At 37.9% G+C, this 22,094-nt stretch overlaps 1 protein-coding gene across 3 annotated transcripts in view; it reads right to left on the minus strand.

Moving 5' to 3' along the window:
- HHLA1 (HERV-H LTR-associating 1) overlaps positions 1 to 22,094 on the minus strand; it is a 514,160-nt gene that overhangs the window by 248,595 nt on the left and 243,471 nt on the right. For all 3 annotated transcript variants that reach the window (XM_044067042.1, XM_044067041.1, XM_044067043.1), the window contains exon 4: positions 2,283 to 2,363. In XM_044067042.1, coding sequence (XP_043922977.1) covers positions 2,283 to 2,363 — 81 coding nt within the window. The remainder of the gene's footprint in view (positions 1 to 2,282; positions 2,364 to 22,094) is intronic.

Raw genomic sequence — 22,094 nt, forward strand, 5'->3', positions numbered from 1 at the left:
CAATTTGGTTTTGCATGTTGGGCAATGCACTTTGTGTTCCTCTGTTTTTTTCTAAATATTTTTGTGCCTACTTCAGACACCTGGTGGAAGTTTTTATTCTTTGGCATGGTAAGACTGATTATTTATTGTGTGTCATTGATTATTTGCATACAACTACTAATTTTTTTAAAATTTAATTATCATTTTGATATTTCTAAGATCAATTATTTGGATGTTACTATAGAGAAGGATATTCAAAACAACAGATTTACTGTCACTATTTTTCAAAATAAGACATTTTCTAACTCCTGCTTACATTATAACAGTTGTCACCCCCTCATTTCAAATAAGTATTTTAAAAGGCCAAATGATCTGGTTGAGCTGATTTATTAATGAAGACAGGTTACTTATGGATGAAATATTTTTTTAATTTCCTGCCAGCTGTTATCCTCATGAACTTTTGCTCAAAGTCAGGAATGAGATTTTATAGGGCAGACCAATGAAATGTAGGCCTATTTTAGGCAGAACTCCTGGTGATGATTTGGTTTCTAGGAATACCAGATGTATGAATTCCAACAGCTATTAGCTATGGTCTTATCCTACAATAAAATTTCTTTGTTATTAGGGATATCTTTTAAAAAAATGTGGGATATTGTATTCTTTAATTATCTGAAAGAAAAACAAAGTGTAGCTCTTGTGATAGTTTTTAGCTAAGGTAAGAGTACTGAGAATTTACTAGAGGTGGGAATGTTTCTTATTTAATTCCAGTCACAGGAAGAGCAGAATGTCCAAATGTGGGAGTTGCATGTATTGTAAATTTACTAATGATGGCACATATGTGAAGAATACAACAGATCTATTCCATGTCCTGGTTATTGTAATTGTGATACCACTGTGGCAGTTTATTTGGCCACCTACACCTCCTGTCCTGACCTTCATGTTGGGAAAACCAACAGGAGGCTTCATCACAGGATCTATGAAAATGTACATAACATAAAAAAAGAAAATATTAGTAATGTTTTATGCCAGCACTCTGTTGCTTGTGAGAATTTCAGGAGGTTTTTGTTTTTTATTATTGATAGGATATAACTGTCAGTAAGAGATGGTTATTGTGAGTCTTTTTTAGAATATAAAGATCTTCTTTGGCAACTGAGGCTCAATGCCTGTTAGGGTCTTGGTTGAAATGAGCACACTTCTGTTTCTAGTGTACTCAAGTTAAGGGCATTAAATGGTTAGTCTGAGCTTTATATATACAACATATACACCTTTACATGAGTACTTTATCACTATATTTTATGTGTAGTTATATGTGTATTCTTTATTCAGCTTTTGTTTTACTCATGTACTTATGTATTGTCATAGTATTAGATTTTTATCATTGTTCCCCTTTTATAGTGTTATGTTTTAATTCACCAATTTGGCTGGGAATGTTGGTCATTGATTAGATGTTTTATTAAGTGTGTCTTCTTCTGTTATATAAGCGTGGTCTATTATGGTTTTATTTACTCTGATGAAGTCCTATGTTATTTTAAGGACAAAATTGCGTAGGTAAATAAAGGTATTTCATGCTCCTTCCATTTCTTTCTATTTGACTTTTATTTTTTGTGTCTTTCCTGTGATTTACATAAAAAAGAATGCAGGATCTCTTCACCACACTACTAACATTTTGTGTCCAGGACAGATGTCTCCTTCACTTTACCCTTGCTATGCTACTGATTCAGAAGCCATGTAGTTGAAACATCTCCATGTCCTTAAGGGGTTACATGAATATATCCCATGGGCCCCCACTCTACATTAAACAGAGTACTTCTCATGCTCTACTCAAATGTAATTTAGATGAATGGTTGTAAAACTGTAAATTGACCCCTGGTTTCATACCCATGTCCCTCATAGATAGGGACAACAAGTAAATGTGCCAACATATCCTTGCCCTGCCTGTCTGTGGGTTACTCATAAAAAAAAATGCAAGGGCCAAAACTACAATAGGAATGTATGTATAGGCTTTTTAAAATCCCCACAGATCAATAGTCTAGTAAGTATTATGAACCTATGGATATTTTCAAATAAAAATAGTTTATAAGTTAATCTAAAAAGAACTTGACTTATAAATAATGACCAAATCTAATTCAAGTCTATCATTTTACTCAAGCTACCACTTTGTACTGGTAGACCACACACTAAGACACCACCATATAATTGCACAACAGAGCAATATAAGAAAACTTAGGCAACTGATAATATGATATAATTGCAGCAAAAATAAACAATTATACTAAACTTAGGAACTAGTCAAAAATCCTCACCTTTAAGTGTCATGTTGAGCATTGTGTTAACCAAGTCAGTTAAATTAACTGGTGCAAGACCTATAGAATCTGGAGGCATATCTGAAATGAAAATGTTGTGCAGTGAAAATTAGGAATAGTGTTACATTAGGAATAGTGCAATACATTATTTATTCAATAAAACAGTACTATTTTTAACTGACAAGATGTTTTTAAATTAATTGCTAGTTGTTATGTCCAAATCCATACAAAATATGTTATGAGCAGCATTTACACTTAATTTTTATTAAGTTTGTTGACCAGGGTTGTGGACTGATCCTCAGGATATCCATTTCAACCACAGCCCAGGAGTTACAGTAGGCAAATAAAAAACACAGTAGCATAGCGAGGAGTATGCAGGCAATAAAAAGTAAACAACCACACACACATACACACACACACACACACACACACACAAACATACGCGCACACACACAGACACACACACACACACACACACACACACACACACACACACACACACACACACACAGACATGCTCACACACGCGCACACACACACACACACACACACACACACACACACACACACACACACAGACGCACACATGCTTACCTGCACACACGCACACGCGCACACACACACACACACACACACACACACACACACACACATACAGACCCCTCCACACACACACACGCACGCATGCACGCACACACGCACACACACACACACACACACACACACACACACACACACACACACACACACACACACAAATGGACACACATGTATACACACGTATACACGCACGCGCACACACACACACACACACACACACACACACACGCACATGCATGCACACATGCACACACGCACACACACACGCATGGACACACACACACACACACACACACACACACACACACACACACACACACACACATACACACATACACATACAGACCCCTCCACACACAGCAGACACACACACACGTATATACACACACACACACACACACACACACACACACACACACACATACAGACCCCTCCACACACAGCAGACACACACACACGTATATATACACACACACACACACACACACACACACACACACACATACACACACACACAATTGTATCTATATACATCTCCCTTTGGTCACCATCTGTTTAGTCGACTATACAGATGGTTGACAGGTGTGTGAGATTGCACAGTTCTCGGGTTAGGGAAATATGTCCTTTCCCCCAAAATTGTGCAATCTCGGGGCTTGTCTCCTGTAAAAAAATTATGTTTAAGGCTATATTTTGAACATTTGTTTTGCATACCAAGATGTTTGCTCCACGCATGAATAGTAGTGTCTTGACATTTGCAAAGTTGCCCTTTTGTGGTAGACCTTGTGAAAGTTGATGTTCGGGTCATTCATTACATATCTATATATATATATATATATATATATATATATATATACATACATGTATGTATGTATCTATAAACATAAACACTGACATACATATTCAGATGCCATATAGCTAAAAAAAAGTAAAAGTCATGGACATTCAGAAGAGGGTCGCAGCTTTTGCTGGTTCCTGAAATAGTGGCCCTCCTCAGCTCTTCAAGTGCAGCAAAAAGCTGAGGCAGGAATTAAGCATTTCCTGTAAATGTATATAATACAGAATAAACAATGAAACAAAGGGGAATATTAAAATGTAAAACAAATGATTTGTTAAGTAGGGTGAAATGGGGCTGTGGTTAATGCAGCCATGCAATTAGTCTACACAGAAGAGTGTAGAGATATTGGAGTCAGGATGTTTGAAAAATAGAGTGGTGGTTTAGGTTTATGTTGTAGAATGGAGGTTAAACATCCACATGAGGCTGTGTTTTTTAAGTGAGGGAGTACTTCAGTTCTGAATGCAGTGAAGATGGTGTTTTGATGAAGGAATGTGGGCAAGGCATCATGCAGTCTGAGTGCATGTACAGACAGCTGTGTGTATGAGAATAAATTTCTGGACATGTTTAGTATTTATGCACTGGTGTAACTGAGAATATAGCTGGTATGGCTCTTCTCTGATTGGAAGCCTTTGACTAAGGCTGGGTTGGAGTCAATAAATAGCATTTCGTGAAGGAAGCAGAGTATGAGGTCAGCACATTTGTGTAGGGGGGAGTACATTTGCAAGACATAGGGCACCAGAGTATTGTTTATTGCTGAGGGTGACTGGTTGAAGTGGAATGTTTTCCTAGAGTATAGGTGGGGTTCTGAGTTTTTTCTTGGAAGTATATGACAATAAAGGAAAGGCATATTCAAGGTGGGACTGTAGGGCATTTTTACAGATAGCCTTTCCACCATTGCAATAAGATGGTGTGAGATATGATATCAATCATAGAACATGTGCTAGATTTTTGCTTTATTTTTTTTAAACATGCAGGGATAAACTGAGGTAGGGATCCAGCGTTAACCCTATATATTTGAATAAGATAATTAATTTGAATATGCGTTATATTTAGGTAGTCAGTTTGTGTTTTGTTTTTGGGTGGAGGTCATAGTTTGGTGTTTATGGAAAGTCTGGTTCACAGATTATGAACAGTATTTAGCCATTGCTAGAGGGTGGAGCTCTATTTGCATGAGAAATGGAAGTAAACAATGCTTTGGGTATACAAAATTATGTTAGAGGTTTTAAGATTATATTGTAGAGTGTTGGCGAAAAAGTTAAAGAGCATAGGGATGAGTATAGAGCCTTGTGAGATACCTGCTGTGATTTCTTGAGGGGTTGAAAAGGAGTTGTTGAATTTGACTGAGAAGGTATTGTTGGAGAGTTAGGTTCTCAACCACAGTATTGTTGAATTGCCAAAGCCTAAGCAGCTAAGGAGTGGAAAAGGAAGATATGGTTTATAGTAGTAGAAGGCTATGGTGAGATCTACAAACGGGGTTCTGATGAAGTTTTATTGGTTAGTGTTGATGAGGATTATGTCAATGATCATGTGAGGAGCTGTTTTGGCAACCTGTCTGCTTTAAAAATCCATGTTTATTTGTAGAGATGACTCTTAGTTTTATGATATATTTTAAAATCATTGCACTTGTTAAGTAAATGGCTTTGGATTTTGCATTAATCACTGCCCATTAAAATGGACTGTGTATTTGTAAATATAATGTGAAGTTACGCTATTTCTTACTGTCATTCACAGACATGCAGTGCTGCAATGATCAGCTGCACTCAGAACACGCTTGCGTTGCACTACAGTATGCTTGAAGGGGAAGCTGTGTCTGGCATGGCAGCACTTCACAGAATGGTGCCAGGAGCAAAAAGCTTAGTGAGGTTTAATACATCTTACTAAGTAGATACAAATAGCTACTTAGTAAAATATATTATACCATACTATGTTCCTGTTCCCAAATGGACTGTGGTCCACCACGATGCCTAACAGTGATGCATAAAAATGTTTCAGTCATTATACTAGATGTTGGATAAGGGGCATTACCGTGTTATGATAATGAGGGATCTGGTGCTCTGGTGTTGTGGGAGTTCCCATTGGAGGGAGATCTATAGCATCAGTTTGCTGGCACTGTGAAAGGTGTGGTTGTGGGAGCAGGACTGCATGCACCACAGGGACCTCAGCTGTTGGCATGTTTATCCACCATGCACAGAATTTTTTTGTTTTGTTTGTTTCCTTTTTGTTTGTTTGTTCATATTCTTTTTGTTTACTGCAACCCTAATATGTTGCTCTGCTGTGTATGCTGATCAACATATCAGCGTGACAGTAGCACTGCACTTTATTGACATGCTCAGCATCATTTGATTGTATTCATTTTGAATCCCACAGCTTACCCAGATGGAACTGGCTCATTCACAGATGGTATTCTTTTGGGAAATGAATGTTCAGGCTCAGGGACCTTTGCATGTGAACTCTGTAATAGTGTGGATATGTAATGGAGTAAAACTGGGTACAGGGTACAGAACTGGTGTGCACATTTGTTTATGAATCACACAGTCTTTAGTACATTGTTCTGTGGTGTACCAGGCCATCACCATGGTGCATAATGTTTATGCATAGAGCCTGACGTCAGAATTTTCTAAACAGGAAGCAATTCACTCCTCTTCCTCTGTGTTCATTTATACTTAATGCACTACAGATTTGCAGATAACTTACAAACTGTTAACACTTTTCTACTGCTTATCAAATGGATCAATGGATGGTCATTGAACAGTTCTTAAAATCTCCTACAATCCTACATACAGTAACAGAGTCATAGAAAGAACATTTGCCACTATTGCATTGAGTTTCGATTTTATGCAGTAATGTTAATACCATTTAGCTCTTGAGGTAAAACAGGACTGATACTATTTTAATCTAACTTTTATAAAATATATTTAGTACAGATGCAAGGAAGACATACAGGGGCAGTGTGTTGTATCACAATGAGTTTGTCCTAAGCTTTTTTGTTTTTTACCAAATATGTAGTAAAATACTTTTATGTTATCATGAAAATTTTATTGTGTAGTTATCTGGCATATGTTTTGGAGCGTCTTTATGTGTGCATATGTGTGTGCATGTGTGTGTGTGTGCATGTGTGTGTGTGTGCACGTGTGTGTGTGTGTGTGTGTGTGTGTGTGTGTGTGTGTGTGTGTGTGTGTGTGTGTGTGTGTGTGTGTGTGTATGTGTGTGTTTGCATGCATGTGTCCGTGTGTGCGTGTGCATGTGTACGTCCGTGCATGTGTGCACATGCACACACATATGTGTATATCTATATGACAGACGGTTGCAGTGGTCTAATGCTGCTAGTTTTCTATTCACTGACATGCAATAACATTGGAGCTGAAGGTGGGTTAAGACACATTCTCCTGCACTGGAAGCGTCAGGCAGTTGGTGCACCACAGAAAGCTACATTTTGAGGATTTATGGCAGCACTGTTTTTTCTTTCTTTACATTTTCACTTTCAGCATTCTGTGTTCAGTGTGATTACTTCAATAGCATTGTTTTCCTTGCTCTGAAATACGACTATAAAAAAAAGTATGAAAACAGTAACCCGTAATTCACAAATACACATTAACTCAGTAAAAAGAAATGCTATATCTTGTCTGAAAATAGACTTGTATTTTTAATACTGGGGGATACATCTACATACAAATAAGGTCCACGGAAAATTAGGTCTGCTTTAAAAAGTACAATGTAATTAATATGTAATTATCAAAACAAAGTATACTACAGCATTACACTAGTAATAGGAGGAGTTACATGTAAGGTGGTAGAGGTACAAGTGTTGATTTTTGGAAATATTGAGCTATTCCTAGTTTACTGTATTTGCCTTCTTGTCTAGAAATAGAATTAATGAGAATAACTGCTTCCACAAACTAAACTTAACAGACTGAGCTCTTATATTGTAGTATGGAATCATTCATAAAATTGAATAATGACTATAAATGGCTTTAACTGGGGCACATTTGTTGTGTGTTGTACCGAGCATTAATCAGAAAGGTCTGCTTATTGGAACAAGTGGACCCATATCCAAAAGTATTTAAAAGCAATGATATGTGACAGGTACTCTTTAAGTGCTAAGTCTGTTCTGATAATGTCCTGACTGTGGACCCTGTGGCCCACATTTAATTGCTAAGTTTGTTCTGATAATGTCCTGACTATGGCCTCTGTGGCCCAAGTTCAATTAGTGGTTTGGGTATCTGCTGGAGGTGGCACATGAGAAGTTGTATGCCATGGGGGGCCAGTTCAGAGCTGCCCATGCCACAATCTCTCAGATGTGGGGTGGTGATGCAGAGGTGTAGCTAGGGGTAAGTATTCATTTAAACAGATACTTTGTGGTAGCCTGCATTGAAAGCACAGGGGAACACACACTTGCACAGTGCAAAACATTGTACTTCCCATAGTGATGCAGGTGACCTATTTCTCCAAAAAGAGGAGGGGTTTAGGGCCTGCTACATATGTCCTTTTACAAAGATTCCAGTAAGGGTACACTTTACCCTCATGGCTACCTGAATGTTGGTCCCTCTGGACAGCTATTACTTCCATTCTGGGGGCACCCAGCATGGAAGAACAAATGTGCTATGGTCCAATCAGGAAAGACTTAATGGCTAGCAAGTACAGGGGGATAAAAACAACTTACAAAAAATGGTTCTTGGTTTATATCCCACTCCTTTATGTATATGTTATGCAAATTTGTTTATCTTTGCAGGCACACATGATTGGGCTGTCCACTTGTCATATAACTAGTGGTCTCATGACTTGAATGGTTGATCTAGTAGCCATACATGTCTTCAATGCCCCAGGTCTGCACTATTGTGTTTGAGAACTAAAAGGAAAAGGTGCTGACAAAACATCATTTAATTAATTAATGAATGAATTACTTATCTATTGATTTTTAATCATTTTAGTCCCCATAGTGTAGACCATTAGATGTTACTAGGTTCATAGGTAAGTAATAGGATATCTGCCCTTGCAGGCCATTTTAAGTCTAGCCAATTTCCCTTTCAAAGAAGAGAATCAAACCCTGTACTTTGTGTTTGTGAGGTAAACATTGAACCATAATACTAACCCATGTAGTGCCCATTCTTGATCTTGGATGCAGTTGATCAATCCTGACCCCTCTGACCTAATCCAGAATTCTCCTTTTGTCTGAGAGGAAATTGGTGCTTCCCAGAGTAGAGTTTGATTTGTAGCTAAAAGATTTTTTTGTTATTTATACGCCCTATCCATTTCTCTACCCTAATGCCTAATATGCAATATTGTATGGCCATGACAGCCATTAACATCTGTTAGCACATGCCCCCACTAGTTGTAACCATGAGATATGTACTTCACTGTCAACACTAGAGCTAGCATTCCTGCTAATGACCCCTTCCAATCTCTTCAGAATAGGCAAGACAGTAAAATTTCACTGCTAACTCCTTACATTAAGTTATTTTATTTGTTAACTGTGTAAACTAAGTGATACAAAGACCTTTTTCAGCCATAACCTGGGCCATATGGACAGTTACAATAACAACAGTACATTAATGATAATATATAGAACTAAAAACATTCAGCTGTAAGATATATAATAAACAGTATTATATCATATTATGTAGCAATGCTGAACACAGATGATTATGTACAGAAAACATGTCCACTATATAGTTAGAATTTAAAACAGACAAAAGAAAATATATTTATAAGACATAACAAAAAATATGAGAAAATATGCATTCTATTTTATTTTGCTTTTGTTTGCTGGGTTTGTCTGACTGGGTTTAATCAAAAATCTCTTTTCAGAGAAGGCCTGGGAAGAAAAGCTCCAACATATCACAAACATTTTTAACAGCTAATAAGTAATATACATTAACAATTATATTTACATTTGCTAATTAGATTACATGCATATGAAATAATGGAAACTACTACAATGTACAGGATACTTATAAATTTAGTTGATGTTGAAAATAGAGCATTTAAATAGATATATTAGTGGGTTTGTCAAATAGTTAATAGATCATGCAATTAATGCTGAGAAATTCAAAGAAATGAAGATGGTGGAAAGATCTACGTAGACATAAAAATGTTAATATTGTAGCTAAGAGATGGGGTATAAAACAGGTTCATAGATGATTTGGCTAACATAAGGCTATATTAGAAGTATAGAGGTGGGATGAGCAGTGTCACAAAACTGTGTATAGCTGGGAGATGCTGGTAAAACTATTTAGGTATTGTGAAGAGTAATAGTGGGGCATACGATTCAGAGTGAAGATAAATCATTGAATAATATGGCAAACAGGATTACAGTGGCATTTACATATGCAAATTAATAGACTCAAAATAATAGTCATCAGAGTCACCTTCACAATAGCAATGTCACTTAATGATTATAGATTTTGATGGATAACTTTGATACAGTATGATTAACCCATGTCTCTGATTCACTGGCATTTTTCTTCTACCATATGGGACTTCAGTTTTCTTTGAAAGTGAGCATATCAATGATTTTCCTAAACCACTGTTAAAACAACTGAAAGTTGAAAATGTAATTTAAAAAAATGCCCACAGCTGCAGACATTTTTTATGTTGTTTTCTACAGTTTTATTGGAGATAGAATTCCAAAACACTGGAATAAGTTTGGAATAGGATTCTTCTATGGTAGCCAGAAATTAAAATAAATGGTGGTACAGATAATGTTATTGAGTAATATATTTTCCTGTCAAGTAATTTACTTTTCAATCTAGGATAATAACCATTTTTCTGGTAATATGACCATGGGAGTATTTAGAAGCAGTGAAAATCTAGCATGTACTGATAGCCAGTGGCATTTAACAGTAGTATTCTCAATGCTAAGGCAGGTGAATAACCAAATGATTTTGTTTTCTATAGTCTGAATCAGGGAAAAATTCTGGTGTGAGCAAAAGCCTGATTAGAAGACTATAACATGGGAATTAGTACATTGAATAGTTTTTCATGACTTGAAAGTAAGCAAATTATAGTATATGATATAATTTGCTATGATGATACTTTGTCAGCAATTAACTCTGTGTGGGGTGTAAAACACAGGTACGGATCAAGCCTGATTATAACTGTTTCTGTGTGATGTTATTACGTAAAGGGAAGCCATTAGGATCAATAATGGTAATGCACTGAGGAGTACAAAAAAAAAAAAAAACAGGACAGACAGGGCAATCCTCTGTGTTCTGTTAGACAGGCACACACTTAGTGGTATGCATTCATACCTTCCCCCGGATTCACGAATCCTCCGTGTAAGACTAAATAAGTCTTACTCGGAGGCTGCAGTTGAACGGTATGATATCAGCATGCCATGAATATTCATGAGGGCATGCTGACTCTACCCCAAGTCTAACACGGACCATGCAGGCAAGCAGAGGGCATGTCCGACTGCCGAGCAGTCTAAAGGTCCACACCCCTGCAAGTGTGTAAAATGCAAAATGTCAACACACAAGAGCGAGTCCACTCAAATGTCCATGAACCCAACACCACACTCCCTGACATTGTAAACCCCCAGCACAGTTATAAAAAGTAAAACATTAATTTTTTTTTCTAATTTCCGATATAGCTGCCTGTATTTGCGCGTCTGTGCGCGGGTGTGCCCATTGCTTAGCTACAGTTAACAATCTCGACATGGAAGAGCATAATAAGGAATGTGTATGCAAATTACGCCAAATAGTAACAGTCTAGTGGTAGAACGTTCGCACAAAGAGGAGGCATTCACGGTTCGAGTCCCACCACTCCCCTTCCTATTTTATGTTCAAAATGAGTATATGAAATAATTCCTGACATATATGATTAAACTTTTACTAAAAAGCATTGAAATGGCCTATGTATCACTGAACAAAATGTATATTTATAAAGGAACCTGACATATAATTGTCTGCAGTTAAGCAATGCTTTACCCAGCGCAATATAATTGCCTGCAGTTAAACAATGCTTTTCCCAGCGCAATATAGTTGCCCGTAGTTAAGCAGCGCTTTTCCCAGCGCAATATAGTTGCCCGTAGTTAAGCAGTGCTTTACCCAGAGCAATCGGTTTGCACGGAGGTGTGTGCCGTGCCAACCAGCGCACCATCGGGCAACGTGGAGCAACATAAAGCAAAGTTTCTTAAACACAGCCACACCCCCTTACCTGTCTGGACAGTAGTAAAATAAAAAGCAATGACAAGGTTCAAACCCAGGACACTGTGTACCATAATCAAAGTACCGAACCACTAAGCCATGACAGCTTAGGATAAACATCCACTGTTAACATATATATACTTATAAATGTTAGATTAACCATTGCTAAGCAGGTCTGCAGTCAGCCAAGAATTTTCAAAACTGGCCAATCACAAAAAAGTGTGGGAAATGCAGCATATTTAAGCTCCATAGGCAGGAATACTCACCATAACTGATTGTAGCTCCCATCTGCAGTTAGAATGTCTGGTGCTGGAGAGTGTACTCGCTTTAGAGTGCAATGCTGGGGCATCAAGGAGTCAAAATACATGGTTTGGCTCCTAGTCCATAGTCATGAGTCTCGACTTCTGCAGGGCCAGTTCCAAGTGATGGAGTATAAGGCAGAGGCTTGGAACTGGTTGGCTCATGAACTCACCAGTGCCACAGGCGTCCCTTGGACTGGTGAGCAGGTCCATCACCACCATGTAGACCTGAAGAGACAGAAGCAGGACCTTCTAAACCAATGGATCCAGGAGGCCCATAATATGCATGATGCCCCACTACTAAGTAGGCAGCCATGGAATGCACTATGTAAGACATGCTAATATAGTCTAAATAATGGATAGGTATGTCTCAATATCCCTTCATTTACTTCACAGCTGCAGGTGTCCATGCTATAAATCAGCAAGCCTATGCAGATAGGCTGCTAAGGCTGCGCCACCAGGCAGGTTAGTAATTATTCTGCATGTATTGTTATATAATATATGTGAGAGAGCATGACAAAAGTGTTATAGCCCAATAATACAGCTATAAAATGCCCTGAATAAATTATCTGCATGTACTGTTATATAACATAAGTCAGAGAGCCAGGAATAGAGTGTAGTAACCAATTAATAAAGGTAAAATAAGTCTGGAATACTATCTCTGCATGTACTGGCATATAAAATAAGTGAGCGAGCCGGAACAAACATGTTGTAACCTATCAATAAAGGTATAACATGTCCTGAATAGGTCTTCTGTATGCACTGTAATATCAAATAAAGGAGAGAGCCTGTAGAAAAGAGTGTTTAATGTAATTAATAAAGGTATAATACTTGGAGTGTGTCCGTGTCATTTGCTTTGAAATGTTGTTGTACCTTGTATTAAATAAATAGTACTGTTGTATTAAGTGCTGTCAACCCACAGTTGTGCAGGCTCATATAAAGTAGATGAAGGAAGTGCCAGTAGCTGTGAAGCATATAACAGTCCTCAACAGTTGTTAAATGGCTGTCATGCATAGGTAAATCTGGCACACGAGTAGCTTGTCAAGGTGTTCCCCAGAAATGTGAGTGTGCTACATGACATGGAGGGTTCTGTAGAAAATTAAGTGAAAATGTCACGTGAGCACATCCAGATGTGTAGATACATAAATATAAAAATAAAATACAAGTATGTAGCAGTAACATCTGCATCTTGGACAGTTACTATGTCAGATATAGGTCAGGTATATAATGAACTAGCCAAACCCATTACACAATCTAATGCATGTTGCCTAGTGTAATAATACATGTAGGGAATATACACCTGCAGTCAATAGGAATGTAGTGTAGAGTTAAAGTACTAATAAGATGTTAATGGAGGTTTCTTTTTACACCCTACTCCATGTGCATAAACAATGCAATTCCACACCTCAATGGGTATGTCTAATCTCAAAACATTTGTTGGGACATATGTCATATTGTTCTATAAAAATCTGCATTTACTTTGATGCATGTCCCCTGTTAAAACACCACAATCTTGGTGGCCTGTTGCCACCAATCATCCCTGCATGCTGTTGTAATGTCCACTGTCATTCAATATATGCATGTGTTATGCTTGCTGTTCAACTGTTGTAACCCTGGTGTGTTGGGTTACTGGGAATATTACTGCATGCTGTTACAACTAATTTGGAATGCTGTTGTCTATGTTGTAATTAAACCCACCTAATCACAGAACGTATGGGAAGACCGGTCCCAGTGAACCCACCTGTCCCTCCTCAGCTAGCGATTGCACCTGGCACCAGCAGGTGAGGTGCCCAGCCCAGGCTACCCTCCTCCGTTGGTCCTGTGCCACCTTCAGGTGGAAGCGCTGCAGGGGATGGGGCTCGTCCCCCCCCCTGCAAGCATGGGCAGAGAAGGGCCACCTGTCACACTCCAAAGGGTCCAGGTTGTGGTGCGTAGGGAGATCCAGCGTTTAGTCACTGATCCCCTACACCAGCTCGAGGTGAGAGTGGCGTGACTCACGGGTGAGCCTACCCCTCCTACGCAGCCCCCAGCACAGCGAAGGTTCAGTGGTGACTGCCCATGGGTGGGGATCTCAGTCCCACTGTTACCATCTGTGGGCTCATTGGCTTGCGATTTCCAAACATCCGCCCCATCAATTGTGTTCACCCACCCCATGTGTCATACTCTGCCCCTGTATGTATCTTGTTTGCCTTGTCTGTTTACCTCCCCAACCTACCTCCCCAAATATACCCACTTCCTCTACCTCACTTTCCATTCTCTCCTGAAAAAAAAAAAGAGCAATCTGTACCCACAAAAAAATTACGCTCCATACATAGCTGCCCATTTCGCACACATGTCCACTGGATGTGTAAACTGATAATTATAATTGGCAGTACAACATACTTTGTTGTCCTCACCCATCTCCCAGGGGTGGAAGGATTCAAATTTCACTCCAAATTCATTGCATATGCACAGCTGTTGCTGGTAAAGAAATGGGCAGCTATGGACCTTCCCTACACCCGTCCTGCATATCCCGAGCTTGTTTTCCTACTGTCTTTCCCTCTTTGTGCCCCCTTTTTCACCACTTTCCTATCTCCCCATTTTCTTTTCTTTCAAAGAAATTAGCGCGGGGGTTAGCGGGAGTAAGCACTTTTAAGCAGTAGTTAGCGGGTTTGAGCGAGTGTGCGCATGTGTGCGCAAACCCACTTACAACTGCTTAAAAGTGCCTTAGTCACTCTATGTCAGGGCCCTTGTTTTGCTCAGCAGCAAAATAAAATACCTCTGTCAGTGTCAAACCCCAGACCTTGGACACACTACACTATATGAAGTACCACTAAGCCACAACAGATATACAATAACTTGGTGCTGAAAAAAATATATCATGCATTACAATGAGTGAATGTAAAGGAAAAATAGGAAGGCCATAACACAAAGCTTGTTCTGTGGATCTTTACTAGCAATTGTTGTGGAATTGCATTACATGAGTGTGATGTGAGAAGCAGCCATTCAAGCAGCAAATAATGTTACAGAGGCACTTTAAAACCCCCACACAGTATCATAACAGGACAAACACTGGCATATCTGAGTAGGGCAGAGGCCATACCTCCTAACTGTGACAACTTTCCAGGGATGTCCCTGATTGTGAAACATATTTTAGCTGTGTCCCTCCGAATCCCTCAGAAAAGTACTGATGTCAGTCAGAAAGGTGGGGTATTACACAATGAATACTGACAATAATAACAGTAGACACTGCTTGTACTTCATGAAAGGAGTACTAATCCATATGCACTGCTTCATTGAAGTCTACACCTACTGTCCCTGTTATGTGTAAGGTGTACCTCACTTTCAACTACCTATCCCTGACTCCATGCAAAGATGTATCTGAGTGTTCCATAGGCATGGCAGAGGCACAAACACACAGGCATATAAGCTTATACTGCTGTTACACACTCTGTAAATAGCTTTGGTAGGACCTCCACAAGCATAACCTTATGTAGGAGTACAACACAGAAATATCAAAGGATGTAGCCATGTACTGGTAGCAACTGACTGTAACAATGCCATTGTACCAGTCCTGAAAACACCTGTGAGTTGCACAGACAAAGAATAACAGTGTAACATCTGGCTACCATCTGGATAGGGTCACAGTTGGGAACTATGCAGGCAGACCACCTGCCTTGATAAACTGCAGGTACACACCAGTCCTTTAAGTCCAGTGAGATAATATTCACACATTAATACATAATGCTCTCTGTATGTAAGCATCCCCCCCACAATTAAAAGATACTTGTGTGTTTAGGGTCTACCAAGGGTGTAGGTAGGCATACTCAGTACTGGAATTGTCCAGTTGTCCTGCGAACCCTGTGCTAATGTCAACAATAAAAAACACAAACCATGCAGAAATTAGTACATTAATATTCACAGTATAACAGTTCACAAACAGTTCATGTGCCAAAAGAATACTTCTCTATAACTACATTTGTATGGCAGTTAATTATATGAGTAGAAAAGAAACTACATAAATGTTGTTTAAGCATTTGTAGGGGTGAGTAAAACTCTACACTGATAGCTCTGTACTGGAAGTGGCAATAGTCAGGTCTGAGTACAACATGTACATCACTGTCTACACCACTAGCTTCATTTATAAGATGTATACCAACCATCTGACTTACACAACAGTGTCCACAGCAAACAAGCATGGGCCCACACTCTGGAAATCTGAAAGGGCTACACCTACATACCTTAGCAATTTATAGCATTGGGTTGCTATGACAGTGAGCACTGCAATTACCACACAGCAGTCTCTATGCATTTACCAAATGCTGGGCAACAATTGGTGCAGAGGGCATCACATGAACATGCGCAGATACCTATAAAAGCAGATTGTATTTGCTATCCCCACATGCAATCATTACATTGCACGTGTAAGCAACTGTACAACTCCTGCAGAGTATTGACAAACTGTAGCACATAAGAAATAAATATATAATTAGGTAACAAATATATAGACCTAATTAAAAACTAAAGTTATTAATTAAGAAAAAAAATTAATTAATAACCAAAAATTAAATTTAAGTAAGAATCTTTATTTAATAAAAAAAAAAACTGTCAAAGCATACACAGACGGACCTGAAAGAGACAAACAGGTATGTAACAGTTTGCAGTTACCGGCAAGTAGTAGATGTTTATGAATAGTACTGTACATACTCTGAAACATGCATATGTGGCAGCAGTAGGTATGTATGCACTGATGCCATGCATAACTACTGCCATGGAGAAATTGGTGTGTAGCTGTGTGCAGTGAGGCATAACTGTGACATATGTAGCTCAGCATTATATGTCAAACATCTGGACATGTTATCTATGGTCTGTACAGTACTGCATTTAATGGCAGTTTGGGGGAGTAGTGCAAACACCTATATAAACTTGGATGTCACAGAGTAAGAAATGCATGATAGTCACATAATGTGTAGCTTAGCATTGGCAACTGCTGTACCAGGCTAGTATAGTAATGTATCATTTGCAGCTATATATACTCTTGTACTATTACTGTATGCACACATGTGACAAATGTCCATGTTGTAGCAAGGCCCAACAGGTCATCCATGAGGTGTACGGACTTACAACAGTGTGGACCCTGTGTCTGTATGGCACATACATATGGCGAGATATATATGTGTCTGATATATTAGCATCGGAACATGTGCATAGAGCAAGGGACATACTGCAACTGTTTGCGAAGGGTGGACATTTATATGTTGGTGCAGGTTGTTATGTGCATATTTATATGTAGGTTGTAGTGTGTGTCAAACAAGACAGCATACAGTGCTGGCATATGACATGTGGTGTTCAAACGTGGGTATGATTTGTTAGGTTTTTAGTCTTCCAGATAGGGGGTCCTGCTAAAGATACATGGGCTGAGAATACCTTCCATGCATTCTGCACAAGACTGTGCAATATCATTACATAACTGTATCCCTCTCAACCTTTGCATAATTGATATTCCCACCATGAAAGTTGGACTGTATATGTGCCGATATGTATATCTATATGTACACCACTGGATGTTCATATGTACGCTCAAGCTCAGTGTTGTACATGTATTGCCATCCCTGTTGTTAAAAGCCCTGTACCCATGAACTACCACATAGGTGGTTGTCTACTATGGGACACAGGTGGACAGTAGTGTCCCTTATGATAATCACAGTGCCACACTAGTCATGTAAACTGAGTACGGTCCACATGTCATCAGTAAAGGTGTGTCATCCATGGAAATAGAGGTCAGTGTTCCACTCTACTCATCAGTCATAACACCCATCATAGAGTACAATGGCCCTGTTGGTATGTACCTCAGAAGACATCCACAGCAACTGTAGACGCCAGACACATACCTCACAAAGAGTATTACCGGACTCAAACAGATGCCCTATGCTGACTGTCTTACAAAACCACAGCTACACTGTGTTGCATACCGCCTACCCAGAGGCTACCTCTGCATCGGAAAACAGGGGACTGCCGAAATTCAATAAGAACACAAAAGGTACTGTAAATTTTAACGTACAAGCCACTGACCACACGGCAATAAGTTCTAATAAGGCACGGCAATCTGTTGAAATGGTGGAAAAACACGGCAATAAATTTTAACGTACAAGCCACTGACCACATGGCAATAAGTTCTAATAAGGCACGGCAATCTGTTGAAATGGTGGAAAATCACGTTTCCAGTTTTAAAGACATTCTTGAAAAAGTGTATGTTTTTGATAAATCTACAAACGTGGAACGTGATATACCACAATTTGCAAAAGAAAGTGTTTACAAAAGAAAGGAAGAAACATTACAGGACAAGATATATGGTTTAGAAAAAATGTTATACAAATATAAATGTATTGAGATTGACAATAATTATTTACACCAATGTTTGATTAAAAAAGTAGTCCCCCAGGGACTAAGATTTTATAAGTACCCTTTTGGTATTCATTACAGTGAAGATGTACTGTCAGAATTTCATTCTTTTTTTGATGACTGTGGTTTTGCCTTAATAACAAAGCTTATAAAACACAATGAATTGCAACTGAAGAAAATGTTACATGATGTCAACTGTGCTCAAATTGAAATTGTGGATGATCTAGCCTTTGAACAATATGAGGGTTTATATTTTAGGATTTTGAAAAGAATAGAAAATAAGGTAGAAAAAGTATATCACAGGAAGCAGGGTAAACTATTTAGAGATATAGAGCAGTACAAAAAAGGTAAAAGTTATCCAACTCCTTTTCAAAAAATTTGGAAAAACAATGACAACCAAGGAAAAAGGAAAGATAGGAATATTTCAAATGTTAATGATGGCTGGGGCAATAGGAGAAGTGAAGTACTTGAAAGTTATGAACAAGGAAGATATGGTAATAGGAGAAACGGTCCTTTAGATGAGTTAGATTCATTTCCTGAAACAACAGAAGTTTTTTTAGGACCACGGAGATCAGAAAGGATAGCAAGCAAACAACGGAACCCATCAGACCCAGGTCCACAGGAGCAAATGGGTGGAAGCAATTTTGCATGGAAGAGGATGGGAAGGAGAGGGAAGTAGATACAATTAGACAGGAGAAAAATGGAATTACATTCCAGTATAAAGGATACAAGATACACAATTATGTGAACATGAAATTAGAAAAGGAGCATTTTGAATTGTTCTCAAAGGGATTTAAATTTGTTAGGTCCACTTCCGGAGACTTAGCAAATATTCTGACAGAATTAAAAATATATCTGAGGAAGTTGAACCTAAGTTTAATTAACAAGCAGGGAGAACTATTTAAAAGCAATAGTACAAATGAACAGGTTAGTCCCTCTATGGGTAATATAGGTAACATCCCTCAAAGTCTAAAAAGAAGTAGTACTTACAACCCGCCCTTGCACCCTGTTATTTATATGTTCGAGAATATAGTAACTAATGAGGTGTACAAAACATATAGTCAAACTAGGAAAGGGTCCAAAAGCAACAATTTGAAGAAAAAGGAAAATGAACTTCTTAATTCACTTAAGGAAAACGGAGATTTGAGGTTCATGCAACCTGACAAGGGTGGGGGTGTTGTTATTTTTGAACAAAAAGTATACAATGAGGTTTTATTAAGTATGTTAAATACTGGTGAAACTTATGAAATCAGTTCATATAATGAGATCCAAACGGCTTATAGGAGGATAGATTCACTATTAGAAGAATACCTCATAGGGAATAGAATTGAGAATGGGACATACAATTTTTTGAAACAAAAATATCCACGTATTTCCCAATTCTTTGGTATTCCTAAAATACACAAAAATATACAAAAACCCCCCTTTCGCCCAATTGTCTCGGCAAAAGGTTCTAAAACGCATCCATTGGCCGTCCTTATTGACCAAATGTTAAAAAATGTAGTAAAAGAACAGGAACATTTAATACAAGATTCATGGGACTTTTTGGGTAAAATTAATGATGAAATATGGTCTGAAACAAGTAAATTAGTTACAATTGATGTTAGGGACCTCTTTACCAGTATTCCCAGAATAGAAGGATTTGAATTTTTTGAAAAAATGGTCTATAAATATTTAGAGGCCACCATAGATGAAAAATTATTGTTATTGGAAATGACAGAAATTGTTTTGGACAATAATTTTATAACTTTTTTGGGAAAATATTATAGACAAACCATAGGAGTAGCCATGGGGGCAGCCTGTGCCCCCATTTATGCTAATTTGGTTCTCCTTGGATGGGAGGAGGAAAATGTTTTTACAAGTACATTTATGAAAAACATCAAGGTATACTTCAGATTTTTAGATGACATCTTCCTTATTTGGGAGGATAGTCATGGAAACAAGGTGGAAGAATTCATTGAATACATAAATGGAACTACAAGTTTTTTGTCTTTCACTCATGAGGTCCAGGATCAGGCCATTAGTTATTTAGATATAAAGCTAAGTAAAAAAGGAAAAGGTTTTAAGTCCAATGTATTTCGTAAAGAAACCTGGTGTAACTCCTACCTCCACTATAACAGCCAACATCCCTACCACCAAAAGAGAAGTGTCATTAAAGGACAGGCTGTTAGGGTTGCAAGAATGACCTCTGAAAGAGAGGACTTATTACCTGAGTTTAGATTTTTGATGGAAGCATTTTTGGAGAGAGGCTATCCCATTGAACTAATTGGTGAAACCTTGGAAGAGGTTTACCTAGGATGGGGTTTGAAATATAAACCATTGTTAGGTCAAAAATGTATTTGTAAGGAATATTTAAATACTAAAATGAAGAATTTTTCTAAAGCATGTATCACAGAATACAATGAATTTTCAGATCACTTTATTAGAATATTGGAGGAAAATTGGTCCATTTTAAAGACCAATAAAGAAATTTTTGACATAGTGGGGAATAAACCCCTATTGACCTACAAGACAGGTATGAATTTCAAGAGGTTATTTGAGAGAGGAAGATTTAATTTTGACAAAAAAGCAAGGAAAGGTACGACTAAGTGTGGCAGTTGTCGACAATGTAGACACATTAACGAGGCAGAGGGTACAACACTTAGTAATGGTCTTAATAGTAAGGTATCCTTTAGCAAGGGCAACTGTTATACTAAAATGTTAGTTTATTTAGCCACGTGCACCACATGTACAGCCTTTTACGTAGGCAAAACAGAGAGGGCACTCAAAGAGAGAGTATATGAGCATATTAATGACATTAAGGTAAAAAAAGAGACGAGTGCCCTTTACAAACACTCTGTAGAATGTGTGGGCTTTACGGGTTTTAAATTTGCCATTCTAGAATCCATTAAGATGGATACGGGTGGAGGTGATTTGAAAAACCATTTATTAGTAAAAGAGATTAAATGGCAGTTGAGACTGAAATCAAATTTTAGGCCAGGTCTCAACGAATATATTAACATCAAGGCTATACTTGTGGATAAAGCTGCCACAGTTTAAAAATACAGTTTTTAAAAACAAATTTACATAGGAAATGTGTCTTTCCTTTCCTCTTTCCAACTTTACATAATTTACCGATTCTATTAAATTTTCCTATTCTTATATTTTAATACAATTTTTGTTATTCCTTGATTTTCTGATATTATTATAAGATTAATATAACCTGCATTCATTAGTATAATTGAATTTCAAACCCTCATAGATTTATACACTTGAATAAACAAATATTTAGGGATTTTTTCATCATAAATTTTAGTATAAATCAACATGAGCACCTTTTTAAAAAACATGAAATAGGTTCAACTAACAAGGAACATTATTTGGGTTGACTATTTTATTTTATTTTATTGAATTTTGACTATGGTCATGTCTATTTTCATTTTTATTGTCATTTGTATTTATATTAAAAACACATTGCACAAGGTATATAATTGTTTTAATACTGTTAGAATATCTATGTATTAATATGCACAGTAGCACTTTAACATCAAACTTGGAAAGAAGTATAGGAAGT

The sequence above is a fragment of the Protopterus annectens genome, chromosome 3.part1 (assembly GCF_019279795.1).
Source record: "Protopterus annectens isolate FY-2018-M chromosome 3.part1, PAN1.0, whole genome shotgun sequence".
NCBI classification, from domain to species: Eukaryota; Metazoa; Chordata; order Ceratodontiformes; family Protopteridae; genus Protopterus; species Protopterus annectens.